At 45.3% G+C, this 23606-nt stretch overlaps 1 protein-coding gene across 6 annotated transcripts in view; it reads right to left on the bottom strand.

Annotated features, from left to right (window-relative positions):
• Positions 1–1616: 1616 nt before the first annotated feature.
• HEG1 (heart development protein with EGF like domains 1) overlaps positions 1617–23606 on the bottom strand; it is a 61534-nt gene continuing 39544 nt past the window's right edge. For 2 of the 6 annotated variants that reach the window (XM_054209524.1, XM_054209525.1), the window contains exons 14-23: positions 22358–22477; positions 20633–20727; positions 19518–19576; positions 18869–19029; positions 16392–16526; positions 11192–11234; positions 11043–11080; positions 10420–10507; positions 8785–8959; positions 1620–7425 (exon numbers count right to left, since the gene is read on the bottom strand). In XM_054209524.1, the coding sequence (XP_054065499.1) occupies positions 7276–7425; positions 8785–8959; positions 10420–10507; positions 11043–11080; positions 11192–11234; positions 16392–16526; positions 18869–19029; positions 19518–19576; positions 20633–20727; positions 22358–22477 (1064 nt within the window). In that variant the 3' untranslated portion in view covers positions 1620–7275. Of the gene's footprint in view, positions 7426–8784; positions 8960–10419; positions 10508–11042; positions 11081–11191; positions 11235–16391; positions 16527–18868; positions 19030–19517; positions 19577–20632; positions 20728–22357; positions 22478–23606 lie in introns of all 6 variants that reach the window. The other 4 variants (XM_054209528.1, XM_054209529.1, XM_054209527.1 and 1 more) reach the window with 3 other exon arrangements.

Genomic DNA, 23606 nt, shown 5'->3' with positions numbered 1-23606 from the left:
TTAACTTTCCAGAAGCTGTAAAACCAAACTGTTGTGCGTAAAGCTTGGAAACAGCAATGAAGAACACTGACACATGATTATTATGGAATAAAAAGTGTTCTATATTTAGTAACAAACACAATAGTTGTTCTCTTGTCTTGATCTTTGTTTATGGCAAGAGAAAGAAGTATGAAAGGTAAAGGGCCTTGTTTATTAGAAGTTGCATAGTCCTGTGCAGCCTCATTATTTACCTGTTAAGTTGCGTGCAATCAAGGGGCAATCACGCTGCCATAAGACATACATTAAAGTAGGAGCAAGTGTCTTTTATAGCTCTTACATGTGCTTCAGCTAGGTACTTTCCTCCTGTGCATTTTTTCAATCCTCTTCCTTACTAGATTCCTGTACATTTTGGTATCTCCTGTAAATTTGGTTCATCCACTGTATATTGCATACACAAGTAGAAATACACATCGTAATTAGCTAGAAGTTCAAAAAAACTGTCCATGAAGTCTAAATCAAAGTGCTATATACATACAGAATCACCCATAATCAGGGGAAGCAGATGCATTTTGACTTCTTTTCAGATGGTTCCCAAGATGGTTGAGGGCACAAAATGTAGATGCATTTGATGGTGTCAGAGGCACTGGTATGAAAATCTGAAGTGGGCAGGACTGTTAAATCATGTGCTTGTCCATAACTGCAAAGGTCTTTTACCTAGTCTCACGGTAATGTTGTTACCAGTCCTTTTGCACTGCCAATTTCCTTAAAAGACACCAAGGTCACACAGAAAATAGAACAACTTGCAATAGTATTGGTAACAAAACTGAGGCACTGTTAACAGTCCTTCTCTTGCAAGTGAACAGAATGTCAGGATTTAATCGGGTTACTTCCTCCTTTATTTTCCCACTGGCGTCTCACTAGACAAGGAACACGCATATAATACAGTTCTGTACTATATCAGCGTAGAAAGTAGGCTGTAGTTTCAGGATGTAGCAAGAAGTATGTTCTAGACTCAGAATTTCTCTGCGAGTGGCTCCCACTTCATCTAGGGCAGCTGTCTAGTGTGGGGTCTTGTGACACGGCTGCCAAGGGTGAGGGATATCTTACCATGGGGTAAGCTACCCTCTGTGGACACTTGTCTCTTTTCATGGCTACTGGAGGTGCCAGATGGTGGGTTCAAACTGGCCACCTAACTTTTGGTAGAACAGATGAATCCCACCTTAGTCCCATCCAATTGCTATCGCAGTTGAGTGTTGTACTCATCTGGAGCCATATAGGAAAAGATTGTCCCAAATGAACATACCTGCCTTTATTCCAGATTCTCTTCCACATCACACCTCTTCCAGCAGCCTGGGCTGGACATTGTGTTCATCTGGATTCGAGGTACCCTCCTCCTTCCTCTGAGAGACGTTCAGCTGTGTATTCTTCACGGTCCCCAGTGGCACTCAGTGAGGTAGGGCTGATTTCACTGCGGTCAGGTCGAGTCCCTTGCCCTTGCAAACAGCTCTGCTGCATCAACCTCTCCTGAGGTTTTCCTCCCCTCCTCAGTATTTTAGCTGAGCAGAAGTTCATTTAGCACAACGAACAGAATGTGCCCTTTTCCTCTTTGCTTTCATTTTAGTTATTCAATCACCAAGCACCACCAGGGGAACAAAAGAACTATAACATTTCTTATTTTGTAGATTAGATTTCTAATTATAATTAAAACCATCTAAAATTGCATATGCATCTCTCTACAGGGAAAGCTAAAGACAATAAAAAAGCTGAGACATACTAATATTCATAGTTTTATTGTATCCTTTTATAATACTGACTAGAACGCCAGATTTAATAATATTGGATGCAGGTATAAAAATAATCCAATCCTTAAAAATTATATTTTGCTACTACAGTACTGTATAATTAGTGGAGGCTGAAAATATGATACAACTTTAAATAATACTGGTTTCGAAAATGTCCTTAGAACCCCAGCAACGTGGAAGCAAACATTCAGAGATACAGGGAAGGAAAGAGGGCAATGTCAAGAACATAAAGCAGGTTTACATTCAGGTTGATAAAAGAAGCACAAACAAATGCTGAAAATTTACCTGTTGAAACAGAGCTCACGAAAGGTAAGCTTTATTACTGCAATTCTGAAAGCTGCTCAAATAAACCATTATGATTTTACACGCCAAGTTCGACCTTCCGTTGAGAGAAAGTCTTGTAGAATTTAACACGGCTTAAAACAAATGACTGAGTTTAACACAATTTCCTTTAAAGAAGGAAACTATTAAATATTAGTTAGGGTTTTCTTCTTTAAAGTAAACCTATCCTAGCAGATTTCATTGGAGACCTTTTATGTCAGGCGAATTCTATGGCATTGTTCAAGAGAAGTGATCAGTTTTTACTGTATTCCACAGGGCTTTTACACATAGGATTTTGCAGATGTGGGGGATGCCTGCTGCAGTCATTAACTCAAGCAAGACTCCCATCCCTTCTAGCATTTTGCCAAAACAAAGAACAGGGAACTTAGCATTTACATGCTACTTCTGAGGACCAACAGGCACCCTCTCTAGGTTTTCCCTCAAGAAGGATATTATGCACATGCAACACAAACTAGACACAGGAAAGGTGTCATCCCACATATGACCCTACAGTACAGAAGCCACATTCGCTTTAGACATTTACTTCTCCAAAACATGTAAGCATATTCCTTTCTTTTTTTGTTCGTTATGTTATTTCTTACCCCTTCATGGATTTCTGTCCTGCTTTTCAATTTCAGCAGTTCAAGGGAACAAAGAATTAAATACCCATTGCAAGGCTCCCAAAATCTTCAAAACACACAGCTCATGCTCCTTTGGAAACTGGGAGATCTTCCTTCATTTCTGAAGGGACAAGTAAGAGTGAACGGAAGAGTTCTTATCTGTGACTGCAGGAAGCACCTCTATGTCCCTAGAAGATCTTACACGATAGGACACAGGCTGGCTGATCAGTAATACAACTACACTAAATTCACGTTCACTCTCTTCTCAGGAAGGTGTTTCAGATCTTGAACCTGTTTTGTTCAATCTCACATAATACAGGTTCTGCTACAGTAGTAAGTATACTTTAAAAAAATAAATACAACTGGAAAGGCAGCAACAGTATCACAGAGATAGGCAGAATACAGAGCCACAGGAAAGCATGTACTACACACAGGTGACCCTGGTGGTGGAATACTTCAGGCCTAAAAAAAAACTTTATTACAGTCCATGGGAGAGTTACCCCAGTCACTATAATGGATGCTCGGTTAGATCCTTTGTGTGTAAAGAGGAAAAAACATTAGTCAGCATAGGAAGAGCATTTAAGTAAAATGCATCCGTTCTTGTTAATTTAAGGAAGAAAACTAAAGATTAAACAGCGCTATGAGAAAATGAGACGTCCAGCTGGATTTGGAACGGATATGGCCATTGACCAGCATCAGAGACAAGCCCTGGGGAAGCACTTGGCATGTCTGCAGCAATGTCCAAACCCGCTCTGCTGCTCACTCAGGTCCCGGCAAGCAATGTTTATGTGTATTGGCATAAACAATTCCACAAGATGACAAACACCTCTCTGTGACTGCAATTCATTGCTATTTTTAAAGCCTTTTACTACTGCTCAGTGTGGAGGCAAATACCTCTTAAAAGGCCGGTCACAAGGGGTGACTCAGGACATGACCGTGACAGTGGGACTTGCAGGAAATGCCACAACAGCAACAAGATTCATTGTTGCTGTATTACCTAATGCTTTAAATGTGGAGGGCAAAGTGCCACAAAATGCTCCTGTCCTGCTTTTTCCTCATATAGCCCAATTCAGTGCTGTGAGGTTTCAATAGCATGCAAAAGGCCCCTGATTCTTCCAGGGCAGCTGGGAGGGCTGGCCAGGGCGGGCAGCGGTGCATGGCAGGGACACAGGAAGGCTAAGCATACAAGCCTCCCTTTTGAATGATCCCTCAAATCCGGGCATTGCTGCTCTGTTCACTGGGGCTGCCTTTCCTAGGCTGAGTGCTGGGGGTATTTCTGTGGGTGAGAGGCTTTTGTCAGTGCAACTGGCAGAGCACCACAGCAGCAAATGCGTGTCTCTCACATCTTTTCCTGTCAAGCAACATAATTAGCATTTTTTCCAAACTTAATCAAAACCACACCCACACAACTGCCCATGGGCCCTTGCTGACTGCTGCCTTAGCTTTCCACAGCAGCCAGGAGCAAGAACAGATTTCTGTGCAGTGTTGGCGTAGTTTTTCTTCCTTTCCCCACATCTGGCTGAATCACTTGCATCCTCCTTACAAGAAACATGCCACTTCTATCTTATCTTCTTGGATAGCGGGGAGCAATTCCCTTGGCAAAAACAGCCAGTGTGCTCAAAAATTTGCAATTTGGAGTAGCTAAAAGTAATCTAAGTAGTCTGAGAAATCAGCTGCGTTTATTTAGACGTCCTACAGGGAGTTAGGTGCTGAGCAGGGAGGAATTCGTATTTGAAAGTGGGTGTGAGGGCATGTGAAGACCCTTCTCCCATCTGACAGGAGCAACAAACCCCACTCCACTGGCAGGGGGTGCTTGGTTTACGGCAGAGATGGAAAAGCCAAAGATGATGCCGGTGGCAGCTTTAACGGAAGCAAGCTGCGCTGAAACAGGTCACATGCCTGTTGCCCATTGCTGCTGGGATGTGGTTGTAAAAAGCTGCAGTAAAATAACTGTCATAAACTGTCAAAACACACTGTCTGGCACCCACGCCTTCTGCCCTTGTGGAGCTGAGAGCTGGCTGGCGCGGGTGAAGATGGAAGCATCGCAGCACAGGGAGCGGCCGGGCTGGTGGAGACCTGGGGACTGAATCACCTGGGGCTGTATCTGCCAGCTCCGCAAAGACTTCCTGGAGCACCGCACAGGAAAGCACCTGCACACACCCAGTGCTGACGCCTTCCTAAATCCTCCCCTGGCCGCTGAGCCGGGCCTCCTGGGACACCCAAGAAGGTGCTGCAGGTCAGGAGAGACCCTTTTCCTCCTCCTGTGGACTATGTGTTGGCTCCGTGACTCATTTCTTACCAAAGCTAAAAGGAAGGTCAGGCTACAATAGATACATTCTCATACAAAATTTCCCAATATCTACCTGCTCTGGCAGAGGGAAAATTTCAGTGCAATAAAGTTCTCTCTTTTGGAAAAAGCCAAGTTTTGAAGTCCTCGATCAGAAAATCCTGCTGGGTTTACTGAGACCCTTTCACTCCAGATGCAGCATTAAGAAGAATTTGAACATCATTAATTATTTGCAAACTTTTGCAAATTTCAATTAGCAATTAGTGATTTCAATTAGGAATGGTCTTAGCTCATTTTCACTCAAATCCTTTGCAATTCGCAATTTGCTAAGCCCATGCACCTGATGACTGTCTAGTACTAGCTGCCCTTCCTCTGGGTTGCTGTTGCTCACTTCTGATAGGAAATACAACCAGCCTTCAAAGTGCTGGGAAAGGGTCTGGGGGCTCACAGCATCTATAGGACGCAGGTACTAGTACCTGCTCCGTGACAGAGGGCTCCTCATCACCCCAGGTTTGCCCCTGGTGAGCAACTACACAACACATCAGCATCTGAACTGCCATTCTCACTTGGGGTTAGGCACTCTGGGGGACACATCCCATGGTCCTTACAGCTTCAGTGAGCTGAGCTACCTTATGAACTTACTTGTAGTTGAACACTGCGGGGGTAGAGGGGAGTATCAGAGGGTATGTGAACTTCAGTGAAACTAGCTTCTGTATGCACCAGGGAGATGGTGGGTTAATGGCTAAAGAATTGTGCTATTTGATGTCTTCATACAAGCAATCACCTTGAATTAAAAGCAAAGTCACATTCAGGGGAAGGATCCGCGTCTGTATCCTGTATCCGGTCAAGGTTTGGATGACTCAGGTTAACACTGCAGTAAAGTTAAGTGGTAAATATACTTCATTAATAAGATCTCTTTCAACACCCTTCTCAAGTCAGAATATGGTTTTCAACCTGATCTTTGGTGAGAAATGTAATAACTTACATTCTCCAGTTTTTGCAAAGGTGATTAATATGAATTAACACACCTAGGTGAGGAAGCCTGCCTCGTCTGAATCACTCGAAACTAGGACGGAAGAAAGCAAAACACTTCAACATCAGTGATCTTTGTTCTGCTAGAATTCAAAGCGTCATGTTTTTCTCTGCCTTAAATGCAACTGACTGCAGTAAGCCTTATTTTCCAATGTACTGAAAGCCTCCACAACTCCTACTGAAGTCAAGGCGGGCTGTGGAGGCGTGAAAACTGTGTCTCATCTGCAGTGCCCAGAATTCACCTTCCACCTGCCCGACGAGGGGTATAGCATTATTGCGTCTTCCCAGATTCCTTGTAAGGAGCGTGCTGAATTCCCAGCTTATGTTTTTCTTCCCCGTGAGCAAGTATTTAACATTATATTGCTGTTTCTGCAGGCATTGAAATCCCTGCAGGGAAGCAGAGCCCCATAAGATCCTATACGGAAACACTATGATGATGTGTAGTGGCATCACTTCTGAACAATGCTGGCTGACAAAACACCAAGATGCTCAGACTCTTCCCTATATAGAGGAAGTTTTCAAAGCAGTGTGCAGGACCAACTGTGTCTTTTTTTCAGTTAGAATTGCAGTGGTAAGACTAACTTTCCTGTACTCCTTGGAGACACAATCTACCCATGAATTCAGCCAACATTTCCAGGCACCAGACTTCAGCGAAGACCCAGCCATCAGCAGAACTTCTACCACTAAGAAGGTGAGGTCTAGAGGATCAGCCAGCTTCCCTGTCATGGATGAAGCAGAAAGCAATGCAGATGGAAAAGGGAGTGGACAAACTTGCCCTACCAATAGGAGTTGCACAGTGAATCTTTGCATGAAGGTTGTCTAAGAAGACAAGCATAGTCAACAGTGAACAAGATCTGTAAACAAAACACTCCCTAGTGGTATTCAATGCAGAGTGGTGGGCATAGTTCATCTGCCTGTACTGATCCATGCATGCCATCTAGCGTAAAGAGTGAAGAAGCAGCACAGAACAAATTCAGAGTATATGTGTTAGCTTCCATCTGGGTCTTTTAGTGATGTGCACCTGGAGCCATTCCATCCTCGTCCTTCTTCTCTCTGCTGCTCAGCAAGTGTAACCGTTCCTCAGGGCAGCAACGCTCGGCATGGAGTTCAAAGTCCTTCCTGTTAAATGGGAAGAGTAAGATTGATGTGGGCTGAACTGCCCAGGAGACAGACTGTACCTGGGGATCAAAGGCCACAAAACTGTGTCAATCTTCCACTCCCTCTCCACTCCCTGCTAAAAATAGTCTCTTCTTCTGGTTTCGTCACTAATGAAGGATGGATTGTACTGTCCAGGGTAGATGCATGAATGTCGAGATCCAGGCAAACCAGTGTAGGGAGGATAAAGTCCGTTTCTTTCCAGTTCAGGATTTCTCAGTCCAGTTGGCTGTATTAGCAAAAAAATTAAATAAAAAGGGTCTTATTCTCACACTCAATCCTCCTTCAGGCACAGCCTTACCACCTTTCCCAGCAGTTATTTCAGTAGCTAGAAGGAACAATGTGATCGCTAATGATCTCTACAGCCTAGAATGATTTTTACTGTGGGAGTTATGCAGTGCCTGAAGGGATTATTCTGATGCAATCTAATTTCAACATCTTGCCAATTAGGACACTTGAAGTTTACCTGACTCCACCAAGTGCAGTCTAAGCGCACAGTTAATTTTTAATCCAAGAGAATTGTGCTGATGAGCTCAGGCACTGAAACAACCCTCATGAAAAGGATATTGTCTCAGAACCATCCCAAAAGGAAACGCTTCTGGAAAATCAAAGTTAGTCTCCTGCTTTGAGTATTACCTTGGAGCACTTTTCTCCCCATTAACCATAGGTACCTATTCTCCCAACACAGGCACTTGAATTATATGTCAAATACAAAGTGATATGACCTTGCTTTCTTTTCCCTTCTCTTACTTAAGTAAATCTCCTGGGGACACTTGGTTGATGAACTTTAACGTCTAAGACCAAGACTGTACAATTCGTTCACCCAGTAAATAACATCAAGCCACCTGGTTTGATCTGTTACAGAGCAGATCCATGCAAAGCCCTCGTCACCTACTCCCTGCTAAAAAGCTCCCCTTTCTAGTCGCCAGCATAATAAAAGTCTTAAAAAATGTTTAGGAAATGCATTTTCAGTTCCTAATCTCTCATTCTTACTGGAAGCAGGAAGGAGGATTATTTCCCTTCATGTTGTGCAACCCAATAAACTTGCTTACTGGAAAACTTAAAATACAAGCCAGAAAAAAAGTACTGCTTACTGCTCTCTGCTCTGGAAAATACGAGTCCAGAATGTGTGATTTGGGTGAAATCCTGCAACTTTCAATCATGAGTAACCTCCACACACCTCAAGTACATCCAGTATGTTGCTGTAGATTAGTGACAGATGATACAACAGCATCACAGCTCTGGATAGAGACAGAGTTCCCCAGGCAGAGGTCTCAACCTTCCATCATCATCAGTGAGCGTGGAAGGGAGAAAACTACCCACAGGAATTCCTAGCAGCCTGTCCAAAATCTTTAACTCTCCTTCTCTACTCTAGGATTGGGCTTTTTAGGCATCTACCAAAATGTTGCTAGACATTTCCCTAGCACTCTTCCTACACCACATGTGTAACAGCTGGAGTCCATAGGACTACCTTGCTGCCTACGGAAGCTATTTATCTGCTTTTTTATTTTGCAGGAAAGGGATCTGACCTTCCAAAACCAAAGGAATATATCTTTGCTATATTAGGCACAAAGGGATAGATACATACCGAATAATACACATCTGTCATCTGCAACAGGTTCTTGGTGCTTCCGTTCTCTTGCATCTCGATGGTCTCTCTGCCCCACTCCTGTCCCCGGGGGTTCTTCGGATATTCAGCATATGGTGACATCTGGAAATCTCCACTCTTGAAAATTAGTTTACTTATGTCATTTTTATTCTTCCTGTTTATAAAACAATTAAGGAAAGTGAAAACACAGAACTTATCCTACTATCTTGTATGCATTTCTGATGTGATCTCAGGAGATTTACTTCATGTTATGAACCTTGGCTAGGAACAAAGATGACCTCAGAAGGGCTGTAGTCCAATCTTCTGCTCCAAGGCAAAATCAGATATGAGGTCAGCTCATGCTACTCAGGGCATTATCTGGTGGGATTTGAAATCTCCAAGGATGAAGATGGCATAACCTCTCTGAGCCACCTGTTCCACTGCCTTACTGTCCTCTTGGTGAAAGAGTTTTTCCCTACGTTCAGTTTGAACCTCTCCTGTTCCAACTTATGCCCATCGTCTCTTAAAAATGTGTGTGCTCCCCTGAGTCAATGAAAAAGTCACAGAAATCTAGGACGAAAGAAAAACCTATGGGAGCCCCTATGCTATTCAAGTCTCCAAGTGCTTAACTATAGCACCTCTAGGCACAATGTTAACTCATGAGAGGGAAGGCCTGCAAGCTGCAAGTCTGAATGGCACCAAATGCCCCTACATGAGTACCATGTTGTACGAGTGGACTTTGGCAGAGCACCCTCCAGGAAGTCACATAACCTGCCAAAAGTCAGGACTCATGAGAAGATCAGCCCATCCCTGCGGAGATCTGCACTCTGGGCCCTAGAGGTGTACTGGCCATCACCCCTCCTGGCTGGGGCTTGCGGGCATCCCCCTGGATCAAAACACGTGGGAACAAGCGCACACCACTGTGCCAACCAAACCACTGCCACATCTATGTTACTGATAAATCCATCTGGCCACTTTAACCAGAGGGCTTTGAAATCATGGATTTAGGGGCTGGAATGGAGGGGAGAGGGTGTTACTGCAAGGCAGCCCTTTTCATGATATAAAAATCATGAAGCAGACCTTCCTTGGCAGCATGTCTCGCATCTAGTCCGAAAGCTACTTGCTGGTATGGGAATGATGTGTGTACACGCGTGTGTGCACCTGACAGGGAGAGACTCATAAAGTGAGAGCACGTGCAAGACTTGTCCATAAAGAAAAATGAAAACAGACTCAAATACACTCAAACACCACTTGAGCAATGGCCAGCAACCTTTGCTGTTGCCTAAACTTCTCCTTTCTACTTAGCTTGCTGTTTGGAGACTGCTCCCTGGCTGCCTTACAGCTCTGAGTCAGAAGGACTCTTTTGCCTCCCCATCTTTAGAGGACACAATTGCCATGTGCATCTTTAAGAGACACTGAGTTGAATTTTTTAGCCTGGGTTCTTGAAAAAAAAAAGATACGTCCCAAATGAAAGCACAATGTAATACGTCAGTATCTCTGATTAATCCACTTGATTAGCTACCCTATGTTTTCACCTATGTTTTGGTCCTTCGGGGTTCACATGTGAAGCACTAAGTGTGGTGTAACCCACTGAGAGGATGCCAGAGATGACCCGGGGCTGGCGGTGGTACCTACCGGCAGCAGGTGACAATCAGTGCTATGCCCATGATAAGCAGAAGTCCCCCTCCTGCAGCCGCGATCACCACAGTGATGAGCTGATACGCTGCAGACAGGGAAGACAGAGACTCACTTAGAAACAGCGATGTAGTTGCAAATACTAATTTAAACATATCCACAGTCCTCATGCAAACGGATTAACTGTTTATTTCCCATCTTCCCTCCCTCTCTAAGCAATATCGCCTTAAATTTTCAAGTGAAATGGATGGAGTTTGGGATCTCCTGCTGAAGGAAGAACAAGCTCTTGCTTCTCTGTGGGATGGATTCCCTTCATTGATAGATCAGAATCATTCAAACAACATTTCATGGATTCACCTCTGAATATCTTGCTTCAAGGGTGCCCATTATATGTGCTGTCATGAGAGAGTATCCAGAGAAAGGAGATTTCCTTTCCTTAGGACATAACATTAAGTCAAGTTTCTCAAAGGTCAACAAAATAATTTTTAACAGAAAATGAAGAAACAAAAAACAAGAGCAGTGTGAACCCACTGCATTTTAGACATAGTCATTTGCAATTACTTGTTTCAAATTTCCCGTTTCTGACACTGCGGATATTAAAAGAAGCAAAACTCGGTACTTACGGTTTCCACAGTTGAATCCACCTAAGCCAAATGGGCAGCTGGTAACAGAAAACAACAGGGAGTTTCAGTGGCTTAGTTGTGCCAACAGGTCACGAAAGCAATATTAAGAAGGATGGTGGGGTAGGAGGAGGGCAGAACAGTCACCATACCTCACACAGGTATCATTTTCCAGCTTATATCCATCTTCACAGGCTAAAAACACAGAGGAGAGAAGGGCCGTGAGCACCGCGTAGTGGTGCAGGGGAGGCATTTCCCATCCCCGCTTCCCACGGCAGCCTCACCCCAAACAACCTTGGGGACCAACAAGCCGGTCTGCACTGCTGGCACAGCAGGACCGCGATGGGCTCTCATGTGATGCAATATATTCTCTGGTTTAGGCAAAATACCGAGCACGTAAATTCACCTCCCGCTGGCTTTGACAGGACCATTTCAGGGCTTCCCGGCAGAGCCAGCCCAGAGCCTGGCACAGGCTGGGCAGATGGTAATGTAATTCCCAGCAGAACATCATCTTCTCCAAATGGAACCTCGCTGCACACTTTTACTGCTTCCCACAAAATAGCAGTGTAAAAAAGTCTGCGAGTGCCTGCACTTTTTGTTCTGAAACCTCATTTGAACGGTGCTACTTGAGCACATTATCCATTACTTTTAAATGTTAGTACTGCAACAAAATGTTACGCAAACGCAGTCGGGGTAACGCAAAGCGGTATGTTATGTTTTGCCTCATGTCACCTTTTTTTGTTCTCTGTCAAATTTGGAGCTAAATCAAATTTTGAAATATCATATTTTTGCCGTATGATAGAAATTAAATTTACTAGGTCAAAATAACCCAGAAAACTGCTATGTACAAAATGTTGGTGAAATACTGAAACCATCGCTTCAAAATAAAATAATTTCTGTGCTTATGGGCAGCTATCTCATCACCTGCATTGTCTGAGAAAATTACACTACCCTTTTGATGAACAGCAAAGGGGATGATACTTTGGACATACAATTATAAACTTCAGATTACTGATAAAATCACGCTGCCTTTTGCGGAGGCAGTGAAGGTGGTCACCTGAGACAGTTCAGACAGAGACCTGGGGAGGAGTGACATGGATGGAGTCACTTTGGGCAGAGGGACAAGCCAGAGCAGCACGTGAAGCAACCCTCCAGAGTCTGCATGCAAAACATCACCCAGAGGTCTGGGAAATCCCTGCAACGTACTCCACAGGGAATAAAACTAGATTGTTAAGAGAACTAAAACATGCCCATGGATTTTTTTTCCCCCTCACACATCTGGCACAGCCAACAACTGTATTTTTGGATGCGCTTAGCAAAGGAGGAGAGGAAGGAAGAAAAGAAAGACAAACGTGCAACTTTGTCCATTAGGATGGGCTGGCAATATCATAGTAAACCAACAGAGAGCACTAGTTTTCTGGCTGGATTCAGAAGTTTATGGCTCTTCCAGCACCAACAAGTGATATTGATGCCAGCAGGGAGCAATGTGACTGTGACCTCCCCCTCATAATACAGGTCACAGAGCTTCCCTAAATTTAATTCCAGTTTCAAATCAAATAGCTGAACTGGAGCTACAGTTTAGAGAACCATCCAAGATTGATTTTAATATTCTCAGTGGCAGACAATCAACCACAACCCTGGGTCAGATGCTCATAAAGTTAATTTCCCCAGCCATTAAAAACATTCACCTTCTTTCTGGTCTGAATTATCCCAGTGTCAAATTCCAGCCTTCGGATGTTTTCTTGCTAGGCTGGGAAAGGTTATATGATCACATTTCTCCTCCTCACCACCAAATCACTCCTTTGCCTTTAACAAAGCCAAGTGCACTGAGATCTTTGAGTCTCTCTGGTTATTGCAGCTTTGCTCTGGATGCTTACAGGTTCTCTTCGCCACTTTTGTTTTCTGGTTCCCAGAAATAGATATCACAAAGTTCCCCTCTTCTGCCTGCCCATGCCCCCTAAATGCACCCAGGGACCATACTAGACTTAGAAACCAGAGCTGGGGACCTATTCTTTACCCACCAAGCCCTCTTCACAGCTCTACCCAAGTCTCTGCTTTCCAGGAGACGTGTTCTGCCGTGTGCCTGGCACTCTGCTCTTGGCTGCCTGGCCTTGCTTGTGGTCATATCAAAATGCCATTGGCCTATATCCCATTTACTAAGCATCTCGTGTCACTAAGTATGTCATTTACCCTGTGGGGCGTAGCAACTGGCACCAATGATGATGGGGAAGCTGATGTCCATTACAGCTGGTCTTACGTCTCTTTCTCTGCCCTATATACCCTCACTACTCCTCCACCACCTCTTTTACTCCTTTTACTCCCCCCTGAGCTGTAGATGGGGAGGATGAGGCTCTTTAAATACCCCCCCTGCTGCATCTCATCATGATGCACTGGATTTATTTTTCTCTCTCTAAGATGGTTTCTTTGAAGTCAAGGAAGAGACCAGGTGTCACTGGACAAGAGTTAAGAGCCTCAATCATGAAACAGCCTGGGCAAGAGTAGTAAATCCCAAAGGATCCTTGCCTGGCTCATCCATAACACCGAGGCATTAGCAAAATGGGACTGGATGGGTTGCTCCTTTCACTTGCTAACAAAAGCAGACTGAAAACATTATGGAGTAAACGCTCTACCAAAGCGAACCACAAGATCAGGCAATAATGAAATCCTCAGTAAAGCGGAGGGAGGCATCACCTCAACAGCTCGTTGGAGTTGCCTTCGCTAATGAGCGCAGCAGCCCCGTGTACCCCAGTGTCAGCCCCAGCCCCAGCCCACTGCGTGCGTGTTGGGAAGGCCCGGAGGAGCCTGCAGGCAGAGGATGGAGCCCAGCGTAATCTCACCCCCTCCGCCCTAGCCACGTAACATGTGCAGGACACGTACACCTTGAGCGGTCTCAAAGCTGGAGCCGTGTCTTGGGCAGGAGCAGCCCTGGGACCCCGCTGGCACAGAGCTGTCGGGCCAGGAGGCTCTAGGGGCGGTAAAGAGGAAAAGCAAGATCCTGAAAACATCCATCTCTCTGTCTTATTTAAATGCTCGGTGCTTATGTCTTTTCCTCTCCTCACCCAGCCTTTTCCTGCCACTTTGCTTTCTCCTCTGGCATCTTTCCTGCTCCTTTGAAGATGCTCCCACGAGAGCTCAGGCTGTCACACTCACTCGGCAAGCTTTCGAACATGAGCAGGGAACAGAGGAAAGGCTTAAGTGTCAGGGGCCAAGCAAAGCTATTGAGTCGTGCTTTTCTACTTGGGATTCCTTTGCTTTCACCTTCCTGAAAGAGACTCAGGCGTCTCTTTGGAAACATGCTTTGCTGCTCCTTGCTTAGCTCTAGAAACCCTCTGTACTGTTAAAAATAGCATGCCCTGGAAAAGTTGGCACATTGGGTTTGTTGCCCTTTCTAAAACAGCCCTGAAGATACTGGGAAGATTGAAAACCAGCAACAACCCAGAGATGACACAACTGCATGCTGAGCTCTACCATTGCCAACATGTCCAAATTCCTGTGGCTCGGAGACCCAACCCTTCCTTGGTCCAAGGGATGCTTTTTTGCGCATGCCCTAGGGGACAGACACCACACGGCAGGACAGAACAATCCCTGAGGGTTGGGGAGGCTGATCCCCCACACCCCGGCAGCTCTCCCAGCCGTACCCGCCTTCCCACGGGGGAGACCGGACAGGGCAGCACAATAGCCATTTCCCTCTTTGCAAATACTATAATTGGAGTTACCGCACCACATTTTCATGACCCACAATGAGGGTCAGATGCTCAGGAGACCTCAGTTCCTGTTTAGTCGCTGAAAGGGCAGAGGATTTCAAAGAGGCTGGTATATTGTATGCTATATTTATCAGAAAATAGCCCTAAATATCAAATGAAGGCCATAGCTTTTCTTTTGAAAAAGCCTTTAAAAATCCCAACCACCTGGATTACCCAGATGGGAACAAAGTGATGCTGAAAATCTGGCATCTTGCTGGGCCGTGGCACCATGCAGTCAGTGCTATCGTCATGCCACTGCACTGCAGCCTAAGTCCCGCATCAACCCTGTTCCTCAGACACTCTCGAGCTCATCAATAAGATGTTTCCTACTGACAGCAGAGAGCTGAAGAGGGAATTGAGGCCCCACTGTGTGCAGGCAGGGTTTTTTTTATATTTTGCACAGCGAACAAGAGCCATAAGTAGGGAGTAACCACATGTACAAGACGTTAGATCTCCTAGCCCTCTGTTATCATCACACCCCAGTGCCTTTCAGGTATTTATCTTGACAACACTGCTTGGCAAAGGACATGGACAAGAAAAATGGAGTAACTCATCCTGGGTCCCCACCATCGGTGATGGAGCAGAAGTTGGGCAAAAGCCTACCAGGTTTCAGCTCAACTCCCTGCTCACTGCATGAGCCCTTCTCTCTCTCAAGGGTAGGTGGAGACAGACAGTATGTCCTAATAAAAATCCTTCCCCCAAGATGAAGGGAGGGAAGGAAAACACAAAGGAAAAAGGTTTCGCTTGGAGCCACAGAGCAGAGGAGAGGCAGGACCATGATCTGGGACCCAGAGATGCCCATCTCTGAGATGTCCATCCCAGAGTCTGCAGCACATAAGTTATTTCCAGACACGTTTTTATCACTCTCTGATCAGATCTGGAATTGACAAAGCATCTCCTCCTATTTCAACAGCATCTGAGCAGACACTGCCAGAAACAATATATAACCACTATTGCAATTCTTACTGATATGTCATCAGAAAACTCCATTTCTTCAGAAGCCCTACAACAACCACTGGAATGAGGGAATGTACACCCTGATCCTACAGAAGTAATTTTGACCACTGGCACAGGGACAAAGACCTTATTTAAAATGTAGCACCACCAGATTTCATGATCTGACGAGTAGCTAAAAAATAATATAACTCTTAAGTTTTAAATTTCTATTAGGAGCACATAAATTCATAGTTATTTTCAGATACTTATTTTTAAAATATTGATGAGGTATTAATATAAGCTTGTGAGTTTAAAGCACTTCTCCTAAGTTCGCTGAGAGTTCAGACAAAATCAAAACAGGCAGAGCCGCACGTCATCTCTGCTCTGTGCCACTGAACTGGAGCCCAAAGCAGCCGGGCCCCTTTCTCCCTCTTCTCGATCACCGTGACTCACAGCGTGCTCCAGAAAGAGATAATATTATTCCTAGAGAGAGACAGTATCTTCAGCGTCTGCTGAAAAGTCCCCTAACTATATAAAAGAAATTTGAGCTGCTAATATTTATTCATAATATTGAGCTTCTTGCATGCACGGTGATACAGACACACACTCATTTCCACTGGAACAAAAAGTTAAAGCAAAATTCAGGCAAAATATGCCACACAAAGAGCAATACCTCTGCAGGAGTGGTCCATCTTGTTGTATTTGAAGTACCCGCTTTTGCACTGGCAGAGCGCAACCCCATCGAAGTCGGTGCATTCAGAAGTTTCCTTGTCGCATTCGGGGTCTTTCTGCTTGCACAAGCTGCCGACTGTTGGGAAGAGGCGGCCAACATCAGCGCGGTTCTCTCTGAACCCACCGTCACGCACATTTGCTTTCCCCAGGCATCACATTCAGCTCATGTCCTGCTTTAATCTCTTTTCTTTTTTTGTTAAATAACATTTGTTCCATTAGGAGACAGCCAACATTACACTGTCACCATTTCTTGCGTATCTACCATTGTTTGTACAGGCAAATAGAGGGAGCGAATAATAAATGTTTCAGCTCGGAGGCAGAAGGGGAAATGAAAAATAAAAATTTGGTTTGGCTCGAGCTGAAACACATTCACCCCTCGAGACAGTTCAACAAATCAATTTTTAAGTTTATATCAAGCAAAACATTTTGCTCAGCCCAAAAAATTTTTTTCCATTTCAATATTAAGCACTGGATTTTTTCATTTTTCAAAGGAAGAATTTGTCCTTTCATTTACATTACTTTGAAGCAGTGTTTTAATTTAGAAAGTCAGATTTTTTACAATGAGCATTGAGGAAAACTGTGGGTAAATGACAGAAACTGTGTCACTGAATTTACATTGTTTACTGAGAGGTCAGACTAAATGGTATGAACAAATGAAAAAATATTCATGAGAAATAGGATGTTATGGAAAACGTGTCACTCATTTGTCACTCACCTTTTATAAACCTGTCCCTGCTAGATCCATCATCATTATTTTTTTTTTGATCTGACATCTTTTCTTTTAAGCACTTACACAAGAACATCACTTGGTTCTCATTCTGCTTATTTTAAGTTAGAAATAGACTTTACAAGAAGTATTGTTTCAGAGGTAACGGCTAGATATAATCTGAGCAGGTCTACCAAAACAATTTAGTTTAATCCATGGTGGAGTGTGGCTTTAAAATACGGCACGTAAAATAAAAGCACACAATAAATATCTCATTTTTGTGTTTACTTTGCCAAAACGATCCGAGGGGTTTCCTGCTAGACCCAGGCTAAGTGCTGACACCCTTCATCCTCAAAGCCAAACCTCGAAGCCTCAAACTCTGAAGTCATAGAGCTCCTTGCAGGAGCCCATTTTCAAGGGTATTCCCTCACTGCATCCTGCTGGTACCTCTCACGGCTAAATCTCCTCTGTCTCACGGCTAAATCTCCTCTATCGCACACTCATAAAGCAAGGAGCTGGAGGTGCAGGGCAGAGGGCCACCACCTGGGGTCCACCTGGAGAAGGTCCTGCACAACACTGACGTGCTTCTCCAGGTCTCTCTGTGCCAGACCCACATTCCCCTTTGGCAGGTAGAGGATTTGGTACAGAAATTGAAAGCTCTTAATTGTGAACCATTTTTACACCCTGCAACACTGAAATTGCGCAGGCAGGAGAGCGCAGCTCCCTGCTGTCGTGGTTTTGGTTGGGATGAAGGTGACTTTCTTACTAGCAGCTGGTGTAGTGCAATGTTTTGGATTTGGGATGGGAAATAGTGTTGGTAGCGCACTGGTGGTTTTCGTTGTTGCTGAGCACACCAGGCCTTTTTTGCTCCTCACACCACCCCACCAGTGAGCAGGCCAGGGGTGCACAAAAAGTTGGGAGGAGACACAGCCAGGACACATGACCCCAACTGCCCAAATGGATATTCCATACCATTTGTCATCATGCTCAGTATAGAAAGTTGGAGGAAGCAGAAGAAAGGGCAGGGGATGTCATTCAGAGCTATGGTGTTTTGTCTTCCCAAGTAACCGTTATGCGTGATGGAGCCCTGCTACCCTGGAGATGGCTGAGCACCTGCCTGCCGATGGGAAGTGGTGGATTAATTCCTTGTTTTGCTTTGCTTGCATGCACAGCTTTTGCTCTACCTATTAAACCATCTTTATCTCAACCCACGACTTTTCTTGCTTTTACTCTTCCGATTCTCTTCTACGTCCCACCACTGCATGGTCCTAGTTGCCGGATGGGGCTAAACCACGACACCCGTGTAGCCTCCAGTGGCTCTAATCCACTTCACTGGGGGGATTTGTCTCGGTTTTCACACCGTTTCCTGGCTCCTGGCTGGGCGGGTGGAATTAAGACTTATGGTTTTTTGATCTGGCCGGGGCCCGGTGTCACATCCCGGAGATGAAAGGCTGCCCTACAATGCCTCTAATCCTGTGCTGCACAATATTTTCACAGAGAGGCAGATTTCTCACACATGTGGCAAAGATAAGGCTCGATATCTGCATCCCTTTTGTACTGCGGAGCTCTTAAGATGACTTCCATTTATATAAGATAAAAAAAGATTCAGAGGGATTTTACCAAACACCAAAATCTTTCTCCCCCTGTTATAAAAGGAGCCAAATAAAACATCCCTTTCCCTTCCCATCACAGTTCCTACAGATGCTATTTACCTCTGTGGAGCGGTTTCAGGCTGGAGATGAACTGGCAGGCTTCGGTGGGGGATTTGCAAGCTCGAATGTAGCTTTTCACGCTGCTGACAACATCGTAGAAAGTCACGTTGGATGCTAAAGAGAACGTGGATTGCACTGAAACATGCACAAAATTTGCCTCCCTAACAGAAAACAAAACAAAACAGCCCTGAGTACCACGGGTCAGTCTGATATCATTGTTAGCACCTTATACATAGGACTCTTATTAATGCACATTATACATAGGACTCATTAATGCAAGCAATGCTTGCACTGCAGACACAATATTGCATACATACTGAAACAGCCATGCATTGTAACAGACCTCAAAAACAGGACAAACTTACACACAGAAAGATAAATTTGGGGCTGGAAGTGGTGCTGGTAGCTCACTGAAACCAGCCATAAATCCCTCCTGGGCAGCTCACAAGCCCATCCCCAAGCTGCTCAGGCCAGGGGGATGCTACCGGGAGAGCCAGGCAAGGTGGCCAGGTGTTCTCCATGCCCTGCACTACTGCTGAGCCAGATTGCATCAAGCCCAGCACCGACTCAAAATGGAGAACACAGATCTCAAGTTCAACATCCCGAACGCTTGAGTTTCTCACTCTTCCCCTGGTAGCCTTAGCCTTACCTGGTCGCCTTAACTGTGGAGTGGTGGTACCCTGGTAAGCCCGACAGCGATGCATCAAGCTGCAAGGAAGGAGAAAGCAGGTGTTAGTGCCCCAGGGGATGATGGAGAGAAGCAGCCCAGTGGGATGCAGCATGGGATGGCCCTCCTCGGTCACTGACACCATCCCCTGTGTTCACCAGAGCTGCCTGCTCAAGGGGGCTCTGAGCATCCCAGCAGTTCATCTGCTCAATAAGAAAGATGCGCCGTACTGTTGCCAGCATGGGACAGCTGGAGTCACCGTTGCACAGCCTTGGAGAAGAACGAAGACCTGGGGGTTTTGTCCTGAGCACCTGCCTGGGGTCCCACTGTACCACCAAGGTAGAGGACGAGCCAGAAGCCAGAGAGGAGAGAGCCCTGGGAGAGAGGCTGAGCTCAAAGCCTCCCTCTCCCTGGATCCATGCGGTTGGTTGTGCTGACTCCCCAGCACAAGCCATGCAGGCAGCATCAACGAGACTCACCCCAGCTCCCCCTTCCTTTGGCAGCATGTCCAAATCACCTACTCCAAAAAGAGTTGGGATAGCCAGCCCAGGAACTGCCAACAGGACAAACTCATGCATGCTATGATCTGGCTAAATAACACACAGAGATGTACCTATCCCCAGCCCAGAAGTTTTTTTGGAGCAACAGATAGCACAGCATATTGGGAAGCCACCAGCTCACCCAGGGCTTGCTCTGAACAGATCAGAGGACACATGGTTGCAATAGCGTGACTGGGAAACTCCACCGAAAGGAAGGTACGTATGGGTGGGTGCTGCTGCTGTGCTTCATCCCATGGGGTCTGGCTAAGAGCAAGGTGTCACCAGCTGCAGTCCAACCTGCCCCAGCACCTGTGAGATTTACCGTGAGGAGCCCTATCTCTGCTGCTGTCTTGAGAGCCTGGGCACGGCAGGGGAGAGAAGCGTGCTGGGATTTAAAAACGTACATCTCACCAGTCCTTTACATCAGACCAGGATTGTTCAATGATTAAAAAGGCTAAATCCACTCTACAGACTCTTATGGGTTTCCACGACAACCATAAAAGGAGCAAAGGGGACCTGTCCCATCAGCATTGCCAAAGTCCTGGCAACGACACTCACCATCGACAGGATTTCATCCTCAACATGTAGGAGCTCTGCATACTTCCCATGGGTAATATTAAGCTTCAGGGGGACCTGGCCAATAAATATTCTTACTAAAAAGGAGAATAAGACAAGTTAGTCGGAACACACGTCTCCATGCCATGTGTAGCTGCGGTTTCATCCGCCTTACATCAGAGACTGTCTGCATGGAAAATCCCTTCACGCAACAGATAGAAAACTCAAATCTGACAGTCACTGCCCCAGAAAAGCAAAGTCCTAGCCTTGGGAGTTTTCCCGAGGGTTGCTGCAATGTTCCCACAGCCCCAGTCAAATTCCACAGCTCAATGCTGCTGAACAGCCAGCATTTCACCGCAGAGTTCATACATCTCCTACAGAAACACAGACTAATTTAAAAAGACCCCTAAACCACAAAAAGAGCTGGCTAAGTTTATTAACAAGATAGTTTCAGGTACCAAAGCTATTTATAATAACTTGGGTTAAACCTCTCAAATCTCTTACCCCTCCCTCTCATGGAAGGAAAGCAAATCAGCAAGTCAAAATAAAGCACTGTAGAAAGGACATTTTCATTTTTCAAATTGTTGGACAGAATGAGCAATGACATTTGAAAAGAGGTCCAAAAGATGCATTTTTCCATGCTTAGATTAATATTTGATTCATGGCAGCAGAATGCAATAATCTGAGTTGTCCAGACTCAGAGAGATAATATCCCTAAATCTTGTATTAAGTGTCATGAGATACTCGGTGGAAATGAGAACTCAGAGCTTCAGTTTTATGTTCCACCAGAAAAGCAAATACGGTTGCAGATAACATTATAAAGCCTCCAATTCTTTCCCATTTTTTCCCATCCGCAGAGCCTATCTTAATCACAAATATTATACCAGACAGCTCTAATATAACAACTCCAGGTAAAAATAATCACCTTCTCAGTATTTACATAATCTGCCCATATCCCAGTTCAAAGCATAATCAAAACAACTCTCTAAATTAGAAGCTGACACATTCCAACTCGAAGAAATGTTTCAAAACACCCTTCAGGGACACCTCACCCATGTTCCCTTAGCAAAATTTCCATGCCTCTAATCCTTGATGATTAAGGGTCAGAAGAAACTCTAGCAAAACAAATTCCCCGTTACAATGGGACATTGTAAATCCTTGAGATTGAGAGTCCCTCTAATAGAAAGGAGGGGGTCAGAACCTGAGTTCGAACTAATAACTGTGCTGCATGAAAAATGCTAAAGGTATGAAACAAGACCTTGAGCCTGCAAAGACTTTCACGGCTGCTTAATTTTCCGCACATGGCTGGTCCCACTGAAGCCAGGTTACACAATAGCCCCACTCACTTCTCCCAAGCCAAGCGCTGCCGCTCGGGTTTGCCGGGCTGGGAGCTACGATAAGCTGCTGAACGCTTTTTGGGGGGTTGTAAAAGGCATGAGGGACACAAGGGGCACATCTGTCCTCACTAACAAGCCCGAGCCCACCGCTCTGTTGCTGTGTTTTTAAGAAACCCTCAGCTATCGCTGTGCCTGCTCCCCAGGGCACCCCAACACGACAGGCTTTAGACACTGCACTTGTACAAACACTAAAAGGCTCTTGTCAAAAGTGATGGTTGGAAGGAACATTAAGTTCCTGAACTAGTCTGAGCCTAGGTTAATTTGTTTTAGACGATTACAGATAATTATTTCCATCTTTTTCTCCCCTGGTTTTTCACTTTTGTTTTCTTACCTAAATTGCACTTTCCTTTTTCTAGCTCATATCCAAGAGGACACTGACAGATATAGGAGCCACGGGTGTTGTTGCAGGTGGCCAGCGCAGGACAAGGGTTGGAGAGACATTTATCCACATCTACAAAAGCAGAAAAAAAACCAGGCTATAGTTACAGAATCACAAAAATCATCAACTGTTGGGCTAAAAAAGATCAACTTGGCTCCTCTTCTGTGACCCCCTGAGCGTTACCAGATGCTTCATTGCATCATTTGCACTTACTATTTATCTGGTTCTTAATTATTCTGTCGGAGCTGAAAGAATAAATACAAACCACTTGCTCTTGAATATTCATTCAGAAGCTCTTGGGATCCAGTGTTGATCCATGTTAATATTAACACCCAGCTTGTCTACAGCACTGCTCATCTGCAGATCTCTGCGTGCTTTCCAAAGACAAACAACCCTACAGTTATGGATGGAGAGACCAAAGAAGGGACCTTGGCAGCCAGAGCTAGACACAGGAGCACGGGCTCCTTCACCAAAGTCCTGCCCTTTTCATCCAAGCCCTGTTTCCATGAACAAAAGCTACTGCTTGAACACTGATGCAGTCTGTAGGTTACCCAGCAATGGTGGAGGCATTCTCAGCTGCCGACACCTCCTTTACCAGGGCTGCAGGCTCCTCCGTGCCAGGTTGGGGTTGCTCACAGCAGTAATATCTGCCTGTGCCACCACTCGTAATGCACGTCCCACTGGGTGAGCAAGGGCTTGGGGAGCAGACACCAACTGTGAAATACGGTGTTTCGGGGCATTAATGACGCTAGTCTCAGGTGCTTCACAGATTCGACAACTCAAACTGCAAGTTCTGGAGAAGATACCCAGTACCTCCCTTTGAAAAAAGCCACCTCCTGGTCAAAAATGCCCCTCTTGCATGTGTATCACTCACATGAGCACAAATGCACGTCACACACGCATGAAAAGGCAGACTGTAGGCAGGACTGTGGACTTGTTGGTGACAAGGTGCTACAAGATCAGCAAGACAGCTTACGCACCCCTTGTACCTATTTTGCAGCTGCTGCCGAGCCCTGCAGCAGAGGCAGGAAGGATGGGCTTTGTGGTTAAAGCACAAAGCGTGAGAGTCAAACCCGTGTGTGTATTTCTGACAGCACCGCGATGCTCCGTGGCCTCACGCTGGCCCTGCAGACCAGACAGTCCCAAGTTGACCTGGGACACACCATTTGACATGATCTCTGAGTCTCAACTAGCTTGGCAC

The sequence above is a fragment of the Rissa tridactyla genome, chromosome 7 (genome assembly GCF_028500815.1).
Source record: "Rissa tridactyla isolate bRisTri1 chromosome 7, bRisTri1.patW.cur.20221130, whole genome shotgun sequence".
Lineage (NCBI taxonomy): Eukaryota > Metazoa > Chordata > Aves > Charadriiformes > Laridae > Rissa > Rissa tridactyla.
This window is presented reverse-complemented; position numbering and strand designations above follow the sequence as displayed.